Source organism: Choloepus didactylus, chromosome 7, assembly GCF_015220235.1.
Source record: "Choloepus didactylus isolate mChoDid1 chromosome 7, mChoDid1.pri, whole genome shotgun sequence".
In the NCBI taxonomy this organism is placed as follows: Eukaryota; Metazoa; Chordata; class Mammalia; order Pilosa; family Megalonychidae; genus Choloepus; species Choloepus didactylus.
In genome coordinates this window covers 69,622,972-69,647,365 of record NC_051313.1, presented here as the reverse complement: position 1 = coordinate 69,647,365, position 24,394 = coordinate 69,622,972, and the positions used below count along the sequence as shown (strand labels likewise).

General features: G+C 36.4%; 1 protein-coding gene across 2 annotated transcripts in view; it reads right to left on the bottom strand.

Annotated features, from left to right (window-relative positions):
- Positions 1-24,394, bottom strand: part of UBE3D (ubiquitin protein ligase E3D) — a 168,443-nt gene that overhangs the window by 126,038 nt on the left and 18,011 nt on the right. For both annotated transcript variants that reach the window (XM_037842951.1, XM_037842952.1), the window contains exons 4-5: positions 22,868-22,958; positions 8,734-8,962 (exon numbers count right to left, since the gene is read on the bottom strand). In XM_037842951.1, the coding sequence (XP_037698879.1) occupies positions 8,734-8,962; positions 22,868-22,958 (320 nt within the window). The remainder of the gene's footprint in view (positions 1-8,733; positions 8,963-22,867; positions 22,959-24,394) is intronic.

Genomic DNA, 24,394 nt, shown 5'->3' with positions numbered 1-24,394 from the left:
ATTAATTTGAACAATAAGCACCTTACATTTACAAAAAGCACTTTCAAATATCCTTTGGAAAATAAAAAAATTATTAGTGACATTGTGGGATTACAAAACAACCATGCATAAAACTCTGGATACCCATATACCACCCTATTATTAGCACCTTGCAATAGCGTGGTACTTAGAATAGGCAGACAGAGGGCAACAGAGGCAGAAAGGGTAGGTGACTTGCCCCAACCCATGTGTCTAGACAACAGAAGAGTCAGAACTTGAACTCATATTATTTTGACCTAGTTCCACGTAACTTGTGTAAAAGTAAATCTATTAGTCATAACCATCCACAATTTAGAAGTTAAAAATACTTAACCTGTTCATATAATTCTATTTTTCCATTTAAGATATGCAGTATAACTGGAAAGTAGTCTGGGATAGATTCTTGAAATATTCTTGAACTTCAAAATATTTTAAAATATTACTTCATTATTTGGGAAACAGATTAAAAGAGCTAGTGTTCACCTGATCATTAAATGAAAAATACTCTTTTTCATATCCCTAGTAATAACCTTTATTAAAGCATTTGTCTCACACAGACTGCAACATGGAAGGAGTCCTGTAAGGGTGGGCAGGGAGAAGGAAGCTCTGCAACTCTGGCCTCTTGAACTTACCATTCCTAGAAAAACACAGGGTAGAGTCTTGGTCTAAGTGAGGGAGGCTAGTAACTTTCTGATGTTTGACAACATATGCACTAATCTGAGAAGTTAGTCTTAACTGCTTAGTAGAAGTTTGAGTACAATTATATTTCCCTTGACATAACAACTATTTCCTGAACATGACACAAGAAGCACATTTCATTTGAGTTCTGCGGACCTGTTGCTAGTTATTTCTTTTTTTAAAAAATGCAATTTTATTGAGATATACTCACACACCATATAATCCATCCACAGTATACAATCTCAATAGCTCACAGTATCATCATATAGTTGTGCATTCATCACCACAATCAATTTAGAACATTTTCATTACTCCAAAATAAGGGGAAAAAATATTTAAAAATACTTAAAAAGAAATTTAAAAAGAACACCCAAACCATCCCATACCCCTTATACCCCCCTATTATTTATATATTTTTTTGTCATTATTTTATTACTTATCTGCCCGTACACTGGTTTAAGGGAGTGTCAGTCACCAGTTTTCACTATCCCATAGTCATAGGTGCTGCTAGTTATTGACAGAGCTGATATTTGAATCCAGGCCCCTTGGACACTAAAGCTCATGCATTTAAGCACTATGCTAAGTGTGCCCCAAACTACAGGTCACAATCCATCTGTGGGTCATGGAACTGATTCAGTAGGTCACAGTCAGAATTTTTTTTCTTAAGAAATAGAATATAGTAAAAAAAACATAGTGCTTTAAAACTAGAAACTTCTTCGTGTGTGTGTGTGTGTGTGTGTGTGTGTGTGTGTGTGTTTTATTGGATCTTGATGTAAAAATGTATTTCATATTTTAGCTAGAGGTCAAAAAAGTTGAAAGCAACTATACAGCTTATATTGGGATCTCTCTCTATGATTCATTCTTTGGCCCAGCCTCAGACCCATGCTCCTTATAAATCTCCATAAATGCCCTAGGGCTTTTCCCCATATGAAGGAATCCTGAGATGAATCTCGTCCTACAATGAAGAAACCATCAGTAATACAACACTTATCCCATTTTTTCCCCTATCTGGCTGCAGAATTTGTATAGATTCTTGAGTCTCTCTAAGAGTCTCTGCTGAAGAAATGAAAGTACAGCACAAGCTCCATAACTCAGATCAGCTCTGACCCAAAAAGGTATCCAGGTCCTCTCACACAGTGGTCATCACAGACTGGTGTCATCTCTGGCCTTTATGTTGACGTCCTCATAGCTGGTATATCACAGGCAGCAGGTCCTGGAGCATGGTCAAGGCAGGTAACTGGATGGGGTCATCCCCATCATTGTTAATAGACAAACATGGAAACTAAGACAGGTGCCAATTTGTTCAGAGTCCAGGAAAGGTTACAGGGAGAATACATACAGCTCAGTAACGAGGTATGCTCAGCTGCAAAGGTTGACTTTCTGTCAGTTGCATGTTTTCTTATAATAAAACCCACCTGTATGGTTCCAAATTGGTATTCAAGACATTTTTGTTCAAGGATCCTATTTTGTACAAGTTAAATCTGACCACCCTCATTAGCTCTTACTAAAAACTAAGGGCTTTACTAAAAACTAATATAGGATGTTACATTAATATAATACTGATATAAAACTAATATACTGATATAAAACTAATATAAGATATTATAATACTATAGGGCACCTATGCTTTAGAAGAAAGAATTTTTAATCAGGTGTTCTGTTATGTACTTCATTTATAATTGCTCTCACATCCCATTTAATTTTTTCCTTTCAATGAAGCGGAGGAAGTGCTTTTTGTTTGTTTGTTTAAATAAGATTGTACCCTTACCAAGCATGAATAATCAAGATTTTAAAATCTGATCAATAAAGGATAAATTACCTCAAATAACCAATGCTCAGATTCAGACAAACCAACAGTAAAAGTATCTCTGAGACAACTGATAAAATCTGTATATAGACTAGTTATTCTATCATCAAGGAATAATTGGCAATTTTGTTAGGTGTGATGTCATTATGGTTATGTAAAAAAAAACATATTTTTAGACATATACTAAAACATAAGAAGAAAATGGCATAATGCCTGGGATAGCTTTAAAGTGCTTCAGCACAAAGAAAAAAGGAAAAAAGGATAGATGAAACATACTTGATAATCAGGATGATGGGTATACTGAGGTTCATATAAATTTTTTTTTAACTTTTGTGAATGTTTACAAAGTTCCACAACACACTTTTCTGTGAAAACAAAAGAAATGCTATGGATTTAACAAAACAAATCACCAAAATCAATAAATTACTGTTAAGTAGCCCCAGCAATGGAAAGTTAAAGCTGTTAGCCATATTTACTAGCAGTAATATAATTAAAGCTCAACTTCACTTGCTCTTAAAAAATAGAACACTACGTAACTCATTCTATAAGGCCAACATCACCCTAATAGCAAAGCTAGATAAAGACACTATCAGAAAAAAAAGTTACAGACTAATTTCTCTACTGAATATAGATGCAAAAATCCTCAACAAAATACTTCAAAATAGAATTCAACAGCACATTAAAAGAATTATACACTATGATCAACTGGGTTTTATCCCAGGTATGTAAGGCTGGTTCAACACAAGAAAATCAATTAACGTAATACACCACATTAAAAATTGAAGGGAAAACCAAATGATCATCTAGATTGACACAGAAAAGGCATTTAACAAAATCCAGCATTCTTTCTTGATAAATCACTTCAAAAACAGGAATAGAAGGAAACTTCCTCAATATGATAAAGGTCATATACGAAAATCCCACAGCTAACATCATACTCAATGGTGAAAGACTGAAAGCTTTCCCTCTAAGATCAGGAACAAGACAAGCATGCCCTCTCACAACTGTTATTCAACATTGTGCTAGAAGTTCTAGCTAGAGCAGTTAGGTAAGAAAAAGAGATAAATGGCATCCAAATTAGAAAAGAAGGAGTAAAATTTTCACTATTTGCAGATGACATGATGATATATATATAGAGTCCTGAAAAATCTGCAACAAAGCTACTAGAGCTAGTAAATGAGTTCAGCAAAGTGGCGAGATACAAGATCAACACACAAGAATCAGTAGTGTTTCTATACACTAGTAATTAGCAATCTCAGGAGGAAATCAAGAAAAAATATCTATTTACAATAGCAATTAAAAGAATCAAATATCTAGGAATAAATTTAACAAGGATGTAAAGGATTCATATGCAGAAAACTAAAAAATATTGCTAAAAGAAATCAAAGAATACCTAAATAAACAGAAGGACATGCTGTATTCATGGGTTGGAAGACTAAATATCATTAAGAAGTTAATTCTACCCAAACTGATTTACAAATTCAATGCAATTCCAATCAAAATTCTAACAGCCTACTTTGCAGAAATGGAAAAACCAATTATCAAATTTATATGGTAGGGTAAAGGGCCCTGAATAGCCAAAAACATCTTGAAAAATAATAATGAAGTTGGAGGACTCACACTTCCTGACTTTAAAGCATATTAACAAAGCTACAGTGGTCAAAACAGCATGTTACTGCCATAAGGATAGATATATTGACCAATGGAATTGAATTGAGAGTTCAGAAATTGACCCTCACATCTATGGCCAATTGATACTTGACAAGGCTGTCAAGTCCACTCAACTGGGAAAGAATAGTCTCTTCAACAAATGGTGCTGGAAGAACTGGATATCCATATGCAAAAGTATGAAAGAGGGTCCCTAACTCATATCATATATACAAAAACTAACTCAAAATGGATCAAAGACCTAAATATAAGAACCAGGACCATAAAACTCCTAGAAGAAAATGCAGGGAAGCCTTTTCGAGATCTTGTGGTAGATAGGCAATGGTTTTTTTAGACTTTATAACCAAAGCACAAGCAACAAAAGAAAAATTGTATAAATGGAACCTCTTCAAATTAAAAACTTTTGTGCTTCAAAGGACTTTGACATAAAAGTGAAAAGACTACCCAATGGGAGAAAATATCTGATAAGGGTTTAATATCCAGAATATATAAAGAAATCCTTCAACTAAACAATAAAAAGACAAACAACCCAATTTAAAAATGGCCAAAAGACTTGAATAGACATTTCTCCAAAGAGAAAATACAAATGACTAAAAAATACATGAAAAGATGCTCAACATCACTAGCTATTAGGGAAATGCAAATCAAAAGCATGATGATATGTCATTCATACCTGCTAGAATGGCTACTATTAAAAAGCCAGAAAACTACAAGTGTCAGAGACGATGTGGAAAATAAGGAACACTCATTCTTTGCTGGTGGGAATGTAAAATGATGCAGCCACTGTGGAAGACAATCTGGCAGTTCCTCAGGAAGCTAAATATAGAATTGCAATACAATCTGGCAATCCCACTACTAGGTATGCATCCAGAAGAAGTGGAAACAGGGATGCGGATAGACATTCGCACACCAATGTTCAGAGTGACATTATTCACAGTCGCCAAAAGACTGATGCAACCCAAGTGTCCATCAAATGATGAATGAATAAACAAAACATGGTGTATACATACAACTGACTATCAATCAGCTGTAAAAAAGAATGAATTTCTGGTTCATGTGACAACATAGATGAACCTGGAGGACATTATGTTGAGTGAAATAATCCAGACACAAAAGGACAACTATTGTATGATCTCACTAACATGAACTGAGCATACTAAGAAAACTCATAAAGTTAGAAACTAGAATATAGATAACTAGGAGATAGAATGGGGGCAGGAGCAGTAGAGAATGGGGAGCTTTTGCTTAATTTGTATAGAATTTCTATTTAGGTTGATTGGAAATGTTTGGAAATGTATAGAGGTGATGGTAGCACATTACTGTGAATATAACAAATAGCACTGAATTACGTGTGTGAATATTGATAAAAGGGGTAGTTTTGGGTCATGTCTGTTACTAGAAGGAAAGCTAGAGGATAAAACATGGGACTGTAGTGTAGAACAATGTCTGTGGTGAATAGTACAAATACAAGAATGTTCTTTCATGAACTATAACAAATATATGCCACTAGCACAGGGTGTTAATAATAGGGTGGTATATGGAAAAAATACACCTAATTTAAACTATGGACTATAGTTAACAGTAATATTTTAGTATTCTTTAAATAGAAATAAATCTATAGAGACAGAATTAGATTAGCGGTTGCGTAGGACTGGGTAAGGATAGTATGAGAGAGGTGACTGCTAAGGAGCATAGGGTTTTTCTTTTTGGAGTCATGAAAATGTTCAAAAATTGATTGTGATGATGATGTGCAACCCTGTGATTATACTAAAAGATACTGACTAAAAAAAGAGGAAACTTTAGGATATATATATATATATATTTATACATATAACTAGAATAAAAATTAAAAGATAAAACATGGGACCGTACAACACAATGAACCCTACCACAGACAATGGACTCTAGTTAATAGTACAAGTATAAGAATGTTCTCTCATGAATTATAACAAATGTACGATACTAATACAAGGTGGTAATAATGGCGTGCTATATGGGAAAAAAATAGACCTAATGTAAGTAATGGACAATAGATATAACTATTTTAATAATCTTTCATCAATTGTAACAAAGGTAACCGCTGTTTAAAAAAACAGTACAATTATTTAAAAAGTGCTATCATCCATAGTAACAAACGTTCCACACCAACACAAGGTGTTGGTGGTGGGGTAGTACACGGGAATCCTGTATTCTACGCATGATTGTTCTGTAAACTCACAACTTCTCTAATTAAACAAAAAAAAACACAATGAAGTAACAATGGTGGCTAGACTTTCCAAATCTAGAATGAATTATGGATCTTATAAAAGGTTGAGGTGGCATCTTTATCAGCCTTTTATAAGATACAAAAATTTTATTATGTTGGTAAGCACCAAAAATCGTACAAGAGATAACAAATGAATATAAGAACAAAGGAAATCTCCTGCAGATAAATTGTAAAAATAAAAGGTCCATACTATCACATTAACAGAGGCACACACACACACAAATACTGTACACTCTAAGGGGGTGTTGAGGAAAAGAAACATGTCAGCCTTTGTGGCATTTTTAAAAACCAGATCTTTTTTATTAACATATTATAATGCTTTTAATTTTGCTTAAAGAGAAATTCTACTTTGTGATGCATTTTTCTTGACCTATGCTTAAAAGAAATAATAAAGCAAGTTGTGTAATGAAGCAGCCTAACAGTGTGGGAACTCTACAGAACAAAGATCAAAGGAAGACAGTGTTGTAGACTAATTAAATCAATATATCTGAGAGATGGCACTTTGGCTCGGAGTGGTGGATTAGCCTCCTGTACTCGTTTTTATTTTCTTTTGTGTTGTTTCAATTTCTAAGGACCCTTGAAATTGTCTCCCCAAAAAAATGTTTCCCAGGAGATACCATCAAAACCCTGCTGGATGGCTAGACTGGGTGATGTGAGAAATAGATTTTCAATAGCACAGAGCAGCCTTGTTCCCACAGGAGCCTTGAGAACACTGTTTAAGCAGATCCCTCCAAATTTACGTTACTATTTTGGTCAGAGGCATACTCTTTCAACTGCTTTAATATGCAATTAAAGTGCAACTTCCATCTAGGATAACTTGAAAACAATTCTGTCAACAGCAGTTTCTCATGATAGTAATTTCCCACAGTCTCCTTGATACTGAAAACTGTGTAAATATGAGGGTCTTCCTTTAGCAAATAGCATGATTGTTTACACTTAAGAGAAATTGTTGTCAATGGCATCATATAACTTATAAAGCCATAAGTTTTAAGAATATATTTCAGAATAGAGTGCAGAGTTTATTTAAAAAGGAAAACTCACATCTTCTTATTTAATCTTCCTCCACTCTCTTCTGCTCATACCTTCCAAATATTTTTAAAATTCAGAGCATAATCATAAAAGTGAAAGTTAAAACACATAAAACAATAAAGTATTAGTATATAAATTTAGATTAAAATATAAATTTAATATAATCCATATTAAATGTAATTACACCATACATTTAGATTCACTTCTTAAAGGTAATCTTTTAAAAATATACAATATTAAAGTACTACAATTTAAAATGAGCCACATTTCAGTAAAGGCTTTTGTGTTTATAGTGATACATGAGTCACTTAAATAACATCAACTAATAACAATCTCACCATTTTAAGAACTTCCTTAATCTCCTTCAAAATAAAAATTAATTCCATAAACTAAGTTACAACCTAAGAGTGCCCTTACAGTTGCCTATTTCCTGTTGCTAGGTCAGTTCTTATTACAAAAATTAAGTGAAGTTCTAAATGAAATTTAAAAACAAAGTTTTTGTTTCTATCAAGAATCAGATGTTAAAATGAAGATTCTCTGGCAATGATTTTCTTTACTTTTTAAATCACATCTGTATTGACTTGCCATCAAGTGAATGATTCCTCATAAGTGCCAAGTGAATGCCATTGATTTTCTTTTAAAACAAAGTAAACCACTTGTTCTCTGCAGTGAGAGAAAATTGCCTTTTCCCTAAAGCAACTTACACAGCAAGAGCCACCTGACCTCACATTGTCAAGCACTGACTTGGAACCTGCAGCCTCAGCTTTATTTGCATGCTTGGACTTAATTTCCTCGTTTTCTTCAATGGCAACTGCTTTTATGACATCAGCAGAAGTCTAGACTTGGGAGACACAGTAAATCACCTAGGCCTAATCATATAGCATATAACCTGGAGCTAGAGAACACTTTTAATTTAAATCAGACTACGAAGATAAAATGTACATAAATTGTGGAATACTGCCCTAAAAAATGAAAAAGCGGGGCATTTTGGTTTGGAAAATGGTAGCATCCCCAATTCTGTGCATGAAGAAGTCCTCTTCCCCTCATTCCTCCAGTGCCCCCTCTCCCTGTGGCTGTTTTAGTTTAAGGCCATATGCTCTTCCCATAACCAGAAAGCACAGCCTAGAGAATAAAGGAAGTTGAAAACTGTGGATTTATGCCGTTAGAACAGTCTCTGTAACAAACCCTGACTTAATAAAAGATTGGAGAAAACCAGTGCTAAGCCATCCTCAAAATTATCAATTATTTTGGAAAAAAAAAAAATTACCAATTCAAAATGGTTCTCAGAAGAAAGACAGTGCATGTCCTTTTGAGCTAGTTCAGGTCTTGGCTGTGAATCTCTTCTTAAATTCACCAAGAGGTAAGAGTCTCCAGTAAAGCAATCATTCTCTCGTGGATGCAGTGGCTTATTAGCAAAAGGGTCAGGATGGCAACACCATTCTCCAACAAGAGTGCCCCAGTTCTCACTTGGCAGCGGGAGCACCCTCAGGAGCTTCCTGGTGGAAAGACGAAAAAATATTTCAGACCACAAAATGGAACTTTAACACTTTCTTAATTAAACCAGCAAGAAAAATGGAAGAAACTCATTGACCACATGGCATGCAGTGTTAATTTTTTTCCAATCACAAAAGCAATATACACTCACTGTAGACAATTTTGAAAATGCAGAGAGGTGTAACAAAGAAAACAAATATCACCCATTTCTCACTACCCAAAGACAAGTAACTATTTTTTACATGGTGGTATATTTCTCTGCCATTCTTTTTTTAAAAATTACCAAAACTTTTCCATAAGCACAAATAGAAACTTTGTAAAATTTAAGTATTAACTCCCCAGTCCCTAACCCCACCCCAGCCCCAAGTAACCTATATACTAATTTCTGACTCTATGACTTTGCTTATTCTAATTATTTCATATTAGTGAGATCATATAATATTGGTCTTCTTCTCTCTTATTTCACTCAACATGATGTCTTCAAGGTTCATCCGTGTTGTCTAATGCATCAGGATTTCATTCCTTTTTACAACTGAACAATATTCCATTGTGGGTATGTACCATATTTTGTTTATCCATTCATCGGTTGATGGAGACTTGTGTTCCTTCCATCTTTTGGTAATTATGAATAATGCCTCTATGAACATCAGTGTGCAAATAACTGTTCGAATCCCTATTTTCAATTCTTTTGGGTATATACCTTGTAGTGGGCTTGCCAGGTCATATAGTAATTCTATACTTAACTCTCTGACTTGCCACCCTTTTAAAAGATTCATTTGTACACATGAACACAAAGTCTGAGACCAGAGGATACGTGAAAATTGTATCCTGCTTTTTTTTTTTTCACCTAAAGTTACAGCATGATTCTTAATGCCTCCACAATATTCTAGTTTCTAAATAATGCCATAACTTTTTAAATCATTCCCTCACAGTTAGATATTTAGAATTTTTGGAGTTTTCATTATTAATACCTCTGTGATGAAAATTCCTATTGGTAAATTTGTGTACGTATCTGATCATTTTCTTGGAAATAGTCTTATAAGTGTGATTGTAAGGACGCATGATAGGAATATATTTAAACCCAATAGTTGTATTGGTAAACTATTTTTCAGAAAGGCTGTACCAATCAATAATTCTTCCACTTATTATCTTCCTCAGAATTGAATACTATCATTTTCCCATCTTTGAACATTTAATGGGTGAAAATGTCTCAATACTGTTTTAATTGACAACTCTTCAAACATTGGTGAGATTGAACTGGTTATTATATTTATTGACCACTGTTTCTTCTACGGATTGTGATTGATAACTATTTTGCAATGAGCAAGTATTGTGTTCTCATTACTTTGTTAAAAATATCTTCTATTTTAAGAATATTAGTCCTCTATCATTTGTTGCAAATATTTTTTCAGTGTCATTATCTTTTAATTTGGTTTATGTGTTTTAAATTTCAAATCACCTAACCCTTTCTCCTGTGATTTCTTCATTATTATTTTTTAAACTTTTAATTTGGAATAATTTTAGATTTACAGAAAAGTTACAAAGACAGTACAGAAAGTTCCTGTATACACTTCACCAAGCTTTCCTTACTGCTAACATCTTACATAACCATAGTACCTTTGTCAAAACTTCAGACTTTCTCTGTATTTCACCAGTTTTCCCACAATGTTCATTTTTACTGTTCCAGAAAACTACATGCATTTAGTCATTATGTCTCCCTATTCTCCTATGGTCTGAGACAGTTTCTTGGTCTTTCCTCATTTTTCATGATCTTTACAGTTTTGAGAAGAATGGGTCAGGTATTTTATAGCCCAATTTGAGGTTGATATTTTCTCATGACTTGACTTGGGTTATAGGTTGTGGGGACAAATACCACAGAAATTGAGATGCTTTTCTTATCACATCCTATCAGAGGGTATATTTTGTCCACGTGACATTGCTGGTGAAGTTAACCTTGATCACCAGGCTGATGCAGTATCTGCCAGGATTCTCCACTGTGAAGGGACTACTTCTCCTTTTCCATACTCTCTTTGGAAGCAAGTCACTAAGCCTAGCCCATATGCAAAGGAACAGAAATTTTACTTCATTCTTCCACTATTTTTTTATGCTTAGAACATCCTTATAATTAAATAGCCCCTAAATATTTGCTACCACTTTTTTTTTTAAGTGCTTTTATTTTTTTCTGAACAATAGACATCAGAGACTTTAACACAAGGAAAGCCAAATACGGCCTACCTCTTTCTTACTCCAAACTTAGGAGCCTAAGGAGAGAAGAAAACTGGGTAGGATGATGAGGTGTTTGAAATTGCTCACATGGGGAAATTTCTAAATAATTGGCTACATTCAACCTGGAGAAAAACTGAGAGAAGAGAAACATGTTCCTGGTCTCACCAATGCCCATGATCATTGTGAATATTTAAGTAGCCTGAATGCTTGTGAGTTCTGCTCTTAACAGTCGGACTGTTTGCTTACCAAGAGTCAATAGTGCTTGATCACAGGCCTGTTCATATCAGTCGGACATATTATTTTAGTTACATAATTTAATTAAATATTATGTAAAGCAATGAAATATGAGTTGCTTTTTCTCTGAAAACAATATTTCACTCTTGATTACAGCAAGTTGTTCAAAATATCACTGCAACTGTAGATCACTGAGGGGGGAGTAAAAATCTGGAAAATTCTGCAATGAGAAGAGTATCTAACTTCTCATTCCACTTCAAAGAAACCCAAATTGGAAATTGTAGATAACAAATTTAGGATGGTCTATGTGGAAAAAAAGCTACACAGGGTAAATTCAAACTCAGTGAAAAGATGTTGGCCCCATAATAACATACTAATGAATTAACATACATTTATTTTATGTTAGAATATTTAAGATATGAATGTATCATTTTTTAATGATTCCCCATGTTAACCATTTTTTAAATTCCCCAATCAACTATGAGTCTCATAAAAGGGCAATTATAATACAGAACCGGGTAGACAATTTATAACTCCAGAGGACAGAGCTGGGAACAAGAAAGACTGATTTTCGTTTAACAGAAGACAGAACGTTCACTTTCAAATTAACGAATGCTGCACTATCAGCCATCATTCAAGCTGGTGAGCCTGTTAAGGGTATTGAAAAGCGATTCTTTCAAACTACACTTCCTAAGAATTTACTATGAATAAGTAGTTTCATTCTGCTGGTACAAAAGATTAATACATGGTCCCTTCTTTCAAGGTATTCACCTTCTAGTAGGAAATACAGAACTATAAAGTAATAACAAAACCACAATGTGATGCTTATAACAGAGTAGTAGTTGTAAACTCTTTGGGAAGGGGGAACACAGACCCCTTAGAAAATTGTATGAAAGTTTTAGCCCCTCTTCTCAAGCATACATTCCCAGATGCACACAACATCTGCATGTCATTTTAGGGGATTCTCATAGATCCCTGAAACCAATCTATGAATTCAGGGCAATGTATACAAAGTTCTAGGGGAATAGATGCAGATGGATTTCAGGGTAGAGGTAGCATCTGAGCTGGCTTATAAAGGATATCTAGTTCTCCAGGCAATGAAAGGAATTAAGGACATCATGGGCAGAGGAAAACAGTCTGAAGGTGAGCACCATGTGTTTAACTTACTACTCTTTTCCCAGTGTCTGGCACAGTGCCTGACTCATAATGTAAGCTCTTAGATATTTGTTGAAGGAATGAACTAGCACATTTTGATAACTATAATAAGTCAGGCCCCTGGGTGAATCTGTTGCATACTGGGATGAAAGGGTTAACAAAATCTTTCCCCCTGCTGTTTGAGAAACTGACCTTTGGTTAAACCACTTAGCTCTGTTACCCTGGAAATCAGCAAGATGGTAGATATCAACTATAATGCTAGATAACATTGCTCATGGTAAGAATGACCCAGCTGGTAAATTGCATCTGGACTGGGAGGAACTTGAATGAGCTGTAAATATCTGAGGAGGATGCCATGCTTTGGGCTTCCCTGAGTGAGCTTCTTGTGAGGAACCCTAGAAACCATACCAGAGATGGTTACCAGAGATATTGGCTGCTGTAGGGCATGAGACTTCTAAGCCAAGGCAGTTGCTGCACCTGCCTGATGTGGAACTTGAGGTTTGCACCTGGAACTTTGCCATGAGGGGAGACAAGAGTTCCCCACAGTATGGGCTGAGAGGAACGCCTGATGCTGCTCCACTGGCAAGCTAGCAAGAAATGTGGCTTGTGGTAGTCTCATGAGTCAGTATGTTTAGATGAATTTAAGAATGCCACCTGCTGAGCACTGCATACATCTAATACCATTTAATGCTCATGACAACTTTGTGAGATAAAAATTATCATTCATGTTTTACAGAAGAGGAAAGGAACGTTAAATGGTTACACAAGTTTACAGAACCAGAGGAGATGAGTCGTGTCAGGATCTTAACCCAAGTCTTCCTGGATCCAAAATGAAACTTTTTACCCTGGAATATGTTCTTTTCCCTGGCAGTAACGGAGACTGGAAAGGTGGGACAGTGACCAATTGAGTGGGATATTACATACCCCGTTAAGGGTTAAGAACTTGGTCCTACAAATAGGTGGGAAACATTATAGAATTTTAAGCAGGGAAGTGGCAGGTGAGATTTGAATTTTTATAAAGAAAAGGAAGAGGACACACAAAAGTGCTGTCAGGGTTGTAATTAGGCCTAAATGACCTCCAGATCTTCTCCAGTACTAAGATTCTCTGTCTCCTAACGTCCTATGTGTAGCAACAATAAACAGACCCTCAATATAGTGCAAAACACAGCAATATCAAAGTTCTATACATGACCAAAGAACTAAAACCACATCGAGATTTATATAGATCTGGGAAGCTTGATGTGCATTAACACAAAATATGTTATTTCAAATTTAACTTGGCCCCACATCACAGTGAAAAAGAGCTATAATATATCCCCTAATCATCTATAATACATCCAGTAAGATATTGGGGAAAAGAAAGTGCTTAATTCACAAGGTACCACAAAGAAACTTATAGCAAAAAGGAACTTTTCTGATATACTGAAAAACCATAAAACCTTTAGTAATAGAAGATATATTTTAATCACAGCTTTACTGAAAGTATATCTAAAACCCTGAAAAGTGTAATTTGATATTATCTACTTTCCAAGAGAACTTAGGAAAAAAAAAATAGATACCATTTTTAAGGCAGACTTGAAATTAAAAAAAAAAAAAAACCTCAGAAAATGAGGTAACTGTTTTCTTGAAATTTCTTTCCTTTTAGTTTTCTATGATGAACAGCAACACATTTATAATAAAATAAAATTTCATTATTTTTAATGCATTTTGAGCATAACAAATTTTTGAGAAAAATTAACTTAAAATACAAAATTTTATTAAATATTATTGATTGATGATGTTTTATTTACTACTTAAACAACATATAGACAAGAAAGCAAAATGCCCCTTAACATCAAGGTCAACCATTCATTAGTGATAATAGCAATGGTAATAATCAAGTTTTTACAGATTGGATTTTAAGCAAGTGAACAGTAAGAATCTTAATAATAACAGAAAATATCTAAAGCTCAAAATATGGCTGCTGGAATTTAGATAAATCCAGCTGATGTTATCTGACTGACACGCCACAAATCATAAAATTAGCTTTGCATTTTAATACTCTCATGTACACAGTATGATTAGATTAGACCCATAAAAGTAAAAGAATGTTACATGCAATGTAACCAATACTCCAATTTACATCTGCAATATTTTAGCATCTTTGTTCTCTTTCACAGACAAGTAACTGTATTCATAGAGGCAGTTATTTTCAGAATAAAATTATAGTTGTTCTGCCAAGTGGACCAAACAACAGGCTGGCTATTCTGACAACTTTTTAGCTTCCACTAAGTCCATTCTGCTTGTTTCCTTCTGTGTTTTGACACCCTCATGAGCAGCTGGGCAGGTCTGCCAGAGACCTCAGGAGAGCATTTAATTCTCAAATAGAAAATCAAAAGGCTTATGTTTGAAAGACTGTTTGGCCAACTAATTTAATTCAAGTCTGTCATGAATTTATTTCTAGAAGACATGACAAATTCCAAACAATGGTCATTTTGCTGTTTCTGAGACCATTCATGAAGAAGTACATTTTGTTATTATTGTTGCTTGATATTACGTTCTCATGCTACAACTGGCAATATACCAATTTACACAGTTCTGTTAAACCAAAGACCAAATGCATCTGCAGAATAACCAGACCTCAAAAAGTTACATAATACTACATTTCAAGAAGGACACTAGTATTCTATAAGTAAGATTAAAATATCTATAGGAAGAACCTAAGATGGCGGCTAGGTGAGACAGAGCAAAAAAACACCTCCATGAAAAACACTAGATAAAAACCAGAAAGTGACCCAGAACACCACTTCCAGAGTAGCACCAGCCAGACAAGGTCTGCTAAAGCCACAGGGAACGTGCGTTTGGTGAAACCAGGAGTCTGCATTCTGAAACGAGTGAGTGAGTCGGCTGAGTCCCTCGGCAATGCTGCAGTGTGGGGAAACAGTGGGTTGGCGTTTGGAGACAGACTAGTTCTTTAAGAAAAAAGGGAAAAAAAAAAAAAGAAGCCTGGGAGCAGCTGCAGATACGATGGGAGCGGTCTGGACTAATGCCTTGGTGTCTGGTGTGGAGGATACCCCTTCCCACACCCACTGCTGATTGTCTCGGGTCCAGGGGAGCAAAGGGGAGCCAAAAGGAGAAAAAAAAAAAAACGCACGATTTGCAGCCGTCTCCCCAGTGGGCGGGGCTACTCCTGCCCGGGACCGAACACACAGCACAGAGCCAAGCCAAGAAACCCAGGCTGATAGGGAGTCTTTCCCGCAGCACCGCTCACACGCCACAATATCGGCCGTGGACAGTGGCCCTGAATACACCCACGGCTGATTGTCCCGGAGCTGGGTGGGCGGAGCTGTGTGGAAAGGGGGAAGTTAGGCATCCCATTCAACCATCTTTGAAGCAGGCTGGGAAAGCCCCGGCACAGCCCGGCATCCCAGGGCTTCCCTGGAGGCCGGCACTCACTTGTGACGTGGCATGGCCCCTCCCCCCTCAGCAGAGGTCCTGGAAAAGCACAGCAGGGAGGGGAGAACCATCGGAAATCTCAGGTAACCTACGCCAATACCAAGGACTTTTGGGTCAGCGGCAGAGAACAGCCTTAAATCTCCAGGAACACCTGGGAGGTTTGATTATTAAAGCTGCCCTTTCTCCCTAACTGCTCAGACACACGACCCTCATTCAGGGCGGACAGCACCGACAACACACCCAAATTAAGTGCACCAATTGGACCCCACAAGAATCAGATCCCCACACACCACAAAGTTGGGAAGAACTGACTTGAGGGGAATAAGTGACTCATGGACGCCATCTGCTGGTTAGTTAGAGAAAGTGTATGTCACCAAGCTGCAATTCTGACAAATTAAAGATCAAGTAAAGCAAATGCCAACAGGCCAAAAACAACAGAAAATCTTAAAGCATATGATAAAACCAGATGACATGGAGAACCCGAACCCAAACACTCAAATCAACAGATCAGAAGACAAACAGTACTTGGCGGAATTAATCAAAGAACTATAGACAGGCAATGAGAGCATGGCACAGGATATAAAGGACATGAAGAAGAGCATGGCACAGAATATAAAAGACATAAAGAAGACCCCAGAAGAGCATAAAGAAGATATTGCAAGAGTAAATTAAAAAATAGAAGATCTTATGGAAATTAAAGAAACTGCAGGCCAAATTAAAAAGACTCTGGATACTCATAATACAAGATTAGAGGAAGTTGAATAACAACTCAGCCTCCTCGAGGAGCACAGAACAGAAAATGAAAGAACAAAAGAAAGAATGGGGAAAAAAATTGAAAAAATCGAAATGGATCTCAGGGATACGATAGATAAAATAAAACGTCCAAATTTAAGACTCATTGGTGTCCCAGAAGGGGAAGAGAAGGGTAAAGGTCTACAAAGAGTATTCAAAGAAATTGTGGGGGAAAACTTCCCAAACCTTCTACACAATATAAATACACAAAGCATAAATGCCCAGCAAACTCCAAATAGAAGAAATCCAAATAAACCCACTCCAAGACATATTCTGATCAGACTGTCAAATACTGAAGAGAAGGAGCAAGTTCTGAAAGCAGCAAGAGAAAAGCAATTCACTACATACAAAGGAAACAACATAAGACTAAGTAGTGACTTATCAGAGGCCACCATGGAGGTGAGAAGGCAGTGGCATGACATATTTAAAATTCTGAGAGAGAAAAATTTCTAACCAAGAATACTTTATCCAGCAAAACTCTCCTTCAAATTTGAGGGAAAGCTTGGATTTTTCACAGACAAACAAATGCTGAGAGAGTTTGCTAATAAAAGACTTGCCCTACTTCAGATACTAAAGGGAGCCCTACTGACAGAGAAACAAAGAGATGAGAGAGAGATACAGAGAATTTTAACAGACACATATGGAATATTACATCCCAGGTCACCAGGACACACATTCTTCGCTAGCGATCACGGATCTTTCTCCAGAATGGACTGTATGCAGGGACATAAAAACAAGCCTCAAAAAAATAAAAAATAAAAAAATGGATTTGTTCAAAGCACATTCTCTGACCACAATGGAATACAAATAGAAGTCAATAACCATCAGAGACTTGGAGAATTCACGAACACCTGAAGGATAAAAATGAGGGGCAGATGAAAACATTCCCAGCTAATCAAAAGCTGAGGGACTTCATCACCTATAGATCAGTTCTAAGTAGGCTGAAAGGAAGGGGCACTAAATGGTTGACTGAGACCATGTGGAGAAATGGGGATTTCCAGTAAGGATCACATGGTAAATATAAATACCAATACTACTGTATTGTTGATCTGTAACTCCACTATTTACTTCCTACAGGATCTAAAATACATAAACTGTAATGATAAATCGGTGGTTTGGACTCAATGTAAAATATGTAATTTTTGACGAGAACTACATAAAGGTGGGGGAATGGAGGAGTATAGGAACACAGTTTACGTGTCCTATTGAAGTTAAGTTGGTATCAAAGAAAAACAAGATTGTTATAGATTTAAGATGTTAAATTTAAGCCCCATGGTAAACACAAAGAAAGTATCAGAGAATATGACCAAAGAGATGAAAAGTAGAGTAGGGGTTCCGAGAAGTGGGGGAAGGGGCGATGGGGAGTTAAGAAATGAGAGTAGGGTTTTTGTTTGGGGTGAAGGGAAACTTCTAGAAATGGATGGTTGGAAGGTGATAGCATTGTCACATTCTAAATGTGATTAATCCCACTAATGGAATGCTAGGGAGGGGTGGAATAGGAAGATTTAGGCTATATATATCTTTCCACAATTGAAAAAAAAAAAAAAAGACAGTCTAAATAGATGACAATTAAATGCCAAGGATGATCCTGGATGGGATCTGAGGTTGGAGGAGAGGAGGCTCAAAGGGACACAGATGGGACACAAGAAAAAAAGGAAATATAGAATGTAAGCTTTGTATCAATGTTGAATTTCTTGAACTTCTTAGCTGTGCTTAATGAGATTGCATAAAATAATGTTCTTGTCCATGGGAAAGGAATACGTGAATTATATTGTTTGTTCAAAGATATGTGCAGCTTGCTCTCATATGTTCAGAGGACAGAGCAATAGATGATGGATGTTAGGGAGGAAGGGAGAGAGGGAGGGAAAGAAAGAGATGGTGGTGTGACAGGGTCTTAAAGGTGATGGATTGGGGTATCGGGGGAGGGGGGTCGGGGTATGATGGAGTTCTATGTATGGGGTTTGTACTGTTTTTGCAACTGTTCCTGTAAGACTGAACTTATTTCAAAATAAAATTTATTATTAAAAAAAAAAAAATCTATAGGCCTTCATATGGTCTCAACAATAACATAATAAAAATTGTGTATACTCAGACAAATTTTATTGAAAAACTAACCTGAACTGTTAAAAATGCAAATTGGAGAATTTTATTGTAAAGAAACAAGGCATTATTTGTTTTCAAATAACCAAAACAAATGGCTGAGAACATATGATCTTTAATTAGGAAAAAAAAATTCTGCTGTAGTTAGTGGATTTTGAGCGCTCTGGTGCTAATAAGTAATTAAAACCCATTAATGAGTCTTAATAAATTAAGCCGTCCCCTGCACCCTATTTCTATTAATTTGCTTTACAAGAACCTTCTTCATTGAAACAAACAAAAAAGGAAGCAAGCATTTGTCTTGCACTATCCAAATAATCATCAATCACAGAAGCCCAAGATACATCTTTATGATGTTCACTAAACAGAGAATATTCATGCTAGAAGGAATCTTACAGGTTTATTTACTCCAACCTCACTTTACAAATGAGGATGCTAAGACCCAAGGAAAAGTAACTTATTCCCAGATAATGATGCTAACCAGTAAACAGATCTTAACTTGGCTCCACTGCTCCTTTTAGAGTAGCTCCCAGTAGGGACAACTGACCACCTTTCAAAGTGCCTTCCTAAGAAAATACATGCACAATTAGTTGATTTTTGACTACAGTACATACAGGCCTCATTTTAAATACCTTTTGTTTTGTTTTCTATTTAACAAGCTCAGAAGTTGTCCTTAGCACCCACGTAAAAAAATAACAGAAGGAGAAGACTGGGTTTAATATAAACAGTCAACATGGAATTCATTTACAAATACTGGAGGAAGCATGTTTTTTCACGAATTGAAGACTCATGGTACATGCTGCCTAAGAGTGAAATGTAAACAAAGTCTTGAATCACTTACACTGACTTAAGGATTTCTTTGCATTGCCCACAAGGCATACACATGCAGGACACACAGGTTTGATATGAAAAGGCTTCCAAGTAAGCCTTGCTTAAGTGAGGCAAGGGCTAACAGAAGTCTACTGCTTATCTGCTCAGAAAGAAAAAGTAATTAGTTTCTGTGGCACGCCTAAAAAACAGAGTGCTGAATCAAGAAAATGTGGAACACTAAACTAAATAATTTGCTAGCTTGCTAATAAGAACAATTTGGAAAAGGAGGTAGGTGTCTATAAAACTAATTAAAAAGAACCTGTTGAGCATTTACTGTTATATTGTTAATATCCTTTAACTAGACAAGTTTGAAAAATAGGCCTTATTGTGTCTACTTAAGAAGAAACTAAGTTTCTGGAACCTAGACAAGGTTCCCCAGCTACTAAGTGATATAGCTGGAATTCAAACCCAGGTCGCAGTTCTCTGACTCCTGCCTCTACTACACTCCATGGCCCCGATGGTCAGAGGTGGGGAAGGCGAATACTGTCCATCAACGTTAGCCTCTAGCCCTTTCAGTTCTCAATTCCATAATCCAGATTGACACAAAACAGAAAATACAACTCCTGAATAGGAAAAATGGGGGCTACAGGTAGAGATTTTTCCTATCATCATCCTTTCTCAAGGAAACATATCAGCCAATAATGAATGAATATAGCCTTTACTGTATGCAACACCAGGAAATACTGTTAGACTGAATTTAACTTGCTCCTACTGTAACTTCTAGGTCACCTCGTTGTTGTATAAGCCTGAATGCTGTAGAAGTTTCACCTGAGAATTAATCCAAAACATGACACAGATTGAGGGAAGGAAAATTTTTTGGTTAAATGACCACCATCCCCCATCCTTTCAAGCTAAAGCGGTTTGTCACAGAGTGGGTACTCTGCAGCAACTTCAACCCTTATGTAACCTGACCAACAAATGCTCTCCTTTTCTCTGTAGATTTAGTATAAGCTTTCTTACCTAAGATGGTCTTGCTGAGAATACCGTTTTCATAACCCCCACTTAATACCACGTAACTTTCTGCAATCTCATCTACCTGGGACACTGCAAGGAATTAGGCAGCAAGCAAGAAAGGCTGATGAAACGTCAAAATAAACACACCAAAGTTTATTCAATTCAACCCAGCAAGAATCTACTGAAAACACACTATTCACCCAGCACTGTGCCTGATGCTAGAGATGATGGTGTTGATGATAATGATAAGAAGAATAATTGTAGCAGCAGCCTGCACATACTGAATGCTTACCATGTGCCAGGAACACTTACAAGCATTTTAACTCATTCAATTCTCACAACAACCCTATGAGTTAGGATCTATTTCTATTGACATTTTCATAATGAGGAAATTAAAGCATAGAGTGGTTAAGTAACTTTTCCAAGGTCACACAACTAGTAAGTGGTAGATTCAAACACAGACAATCTGGCTTCTGAGTCTGTACTACTAACCACTATGCTCTACCACACTCTTAATATGAGGGGGTAAAGGGATACAGGGGTTGATAAGACTATTCCCGCCCTCAGAGGTTATAGTTAAACTGACAAGACAGGCAAACAACCTTACAGGAACTCCTAAACTAACTCCAAGTTCAGGAAGGCTCCCAGTAGTAGGTGACCTCAGTTGAGTTCCAAAGTTCGGGTAGGAGCTAACCATGGGGAGAGAGGGGTGTTGGGTGCATTCCAGGAGAGGGATTAGCTCTCATAACAGCCCAATGTGAGGAAAAGTACAGAGACCATGCACAGATGTGCACAGAGAGGGAGGTGTTTTGTGAGGGATGAAGGAAAGAGGTTGGAAAAGGAGGCCTGAAATACGAGGATGGAGAGGTAAACAGAGGCAAAATCATAAAGGGCCAAGCCTGGCATGCTAAGGGCTTTTGGAATTTATCCTGAAAGAAATTGGGAGCCATGGAAGGGTTTGAATAGGAGACTCAGCTGAAGTTTAGAATGATCACTTAGTAGTAGAAAAATGATTAAGTGAAGGAAAACTAGAAGGAGACTAAGCAGATAAGGAGCTGGAAACAAGCGTAATCAGGCAAGAAGGCAGTGTCTTGAATGAAAGTAGTGGCACTGGGGGTAGAGAAAAGTGGCCTTATGTATGAAATGCTGACACAGTAGTAGCAAAAATATCTGATGACTGACTCTACGTGGCCAGTGAGGGACAGGAAGGAATACACGGTGACAATGACAGGTTTCTCTCTCGAGGAAGTGGGCAGAAGATTTAGCATTCACTCAGACAAGGAATACTGGAGAAGAGCAGCTCCCAGATATGGAAAAGGATCCATTCACATTTAAAGCTCAAGCACTTGACTCAGAGGAAACTCATCTAATGGACAATTCCGAACTCCTACTTAACATATTACTAACAGTAAGGTCTTGATCTCTCTTTCAGCCTATGACTGATCTGAAGCTGAAAATTCAGGGAGAAGAGTTTGTACCCAGGAAACAAGGAGGCTGATAGCAGGAAAGGAGAAGATAGACAAAACAAACAAACAAGCAAACAAAAAAAAAACATTAAAAGAGCAGATTTTGGAATGAAAAGCAAAGCACCCTACCCATCTCAATAGAGTAATCACAGCATATTACAAGAATTGTTTATGAGATTAACCTAATATTAAGAAAAGGTTAATTTGTGCTCTTTATGCTCTGTTTTAATAAGCAGAGAAATAGAAAATAGATTTTAGAAAGACACCAATTGAAATAGTGCAAATAAAAAGTTTTGATGCATACAGAGGAAAGCTTCTGTTACTCACAAAATTCACTTAATGTGGCAAACCTTATTCACTAATGTGATGGTTAAATCATGTGATAGATTCTATGCCTTTCTTCAGAAGAGAAGTGTTTCAGTGATCATCAGCACAGGCTCTTCTGCCAAGATAAGCCTTGCTTCCTCAAAACCAGCATCCTATTTTCCCCTTTATCACTTTGAGAAGAACTCACTGATCTGTGATTGCTGGAGAGTTTTGTGGTTGATTTTGTTCAAAGTGACATTAAGCTGGCTCTCCTTTTAAGACCATACACTGCTCTCTTAGCAATTACTTCAAAAATTATGATAGAAAAACTACCACAAACACAAAATAATCAGTGTTAAATACATTTCTTACCTGTCCCTTATTATGACTTCACCACAGGATTGGCAATAAAATGTGCAACATTCTTGGGCTTGTGAGCTTTGATTAAACATTGAAATCAGTTCTAAAGGAAATCAATGAAATAGCAAATCTTAGCAGTTTGGAATAAATACATTCGTGTGCTTAAAGGGTTTAATAGCCACAAAAAGTTGCCATCAATAAATACTGTTTATGATACTATCTGATAACTCAACCAGAAACAAACATTGTGAAGTATTTTCAAAAACAACAGATTTTGCTAAGTGTTTCAGAGCTATGTATTTCCCCAGACTGTCCATTTAACATACAATTGAGTTATTTCTCTCATTTGATAAATATCAATATTAAGGATGAAGAAACAATGAGCTATTTCCTTCACATCAAGCTAATTACACAACTTCACCATCCCTCAGCCTACCTCTGTCATGTTTTAAGGTTTAGTTTTTCATCACTGTGACTACTAGTAAACAGAGCTCTTAAATTTAAGCTTAATTTGATTTGAACAAGATTTACGTCCACTCTGATGTGTTATCAGTATGTACAACAAAATGGACCATGGTGCTGGTTTTTACTGGGTATGTCCCTGGGAAGAGAATGGCTCCTAAGAGTCTGATCTTCCAAGAGCAAAACTCAGTTTCTGATGAACACTGCACTTCCCACACTATGTGAAATGGCAGTATAGGCAGCACATTCCCTTAATTTTCCTTATTTCATTCAGGAAGAAAGAGAACTTTCATTTCCAAAGAAAATGAAAATATTGGTCTACAACAAATCGAATTAAAGAAATGAGGTCATACCTATCACAATTAAGCAATTTGAATTTGATATATGCCACTTCATACATATTTTAAGGATTTAAAAAAAACCGATGTGAGAAAGTTTAAGCTTTGGTAATGAAAGATTTTGCAGTTTAACTTCTTGGGGGTGCTCACAAATCGCTACAACACTAAGGTGAAATAAACTGTGTTTTCTAACTCTGAGAAGATAAAAAGGAGACCTAGTTAAGACATTTAAATAGTCTTTCCGGAACCAATAAACAAATTTTCAGGGAAACACTACCCTCTGCTGGCTAAACAGCAGGATGCACAGGCTCAGGTTAAAAGTAAGAACTTTTGTGTCATAGTGGAATCCTGGGAGAGCAGTGCTGCTGGGGAATGACTCTAATGCATGTGCTACATCAGATTTTATTGCAGTCAGTTCCATTTAAGGGGTCAGGATTGACCTATGTTACATTTAAATTAGTGTAACAAAAGGATGTTTACTGTAGTTGTTCTTAAAAGAGTTTTCTTATAATTGAAAAGTCAAATTTTCAAAAATACTGAAAATACAAATGAATGCTAAATTCTCAAAACTCACCTCCTACAATACATTTTGATTCAAGCTTACATCAGTATGCATCTATCTGATATTCATTCATTCAGCAAACATTTACTCACCACCTATTATGTAGCAAGCACTAAAGCAATTAAGTTTTGAGGAATCTATTTTGCATACCTTTTCATGCACTATGGAACAGGCCCT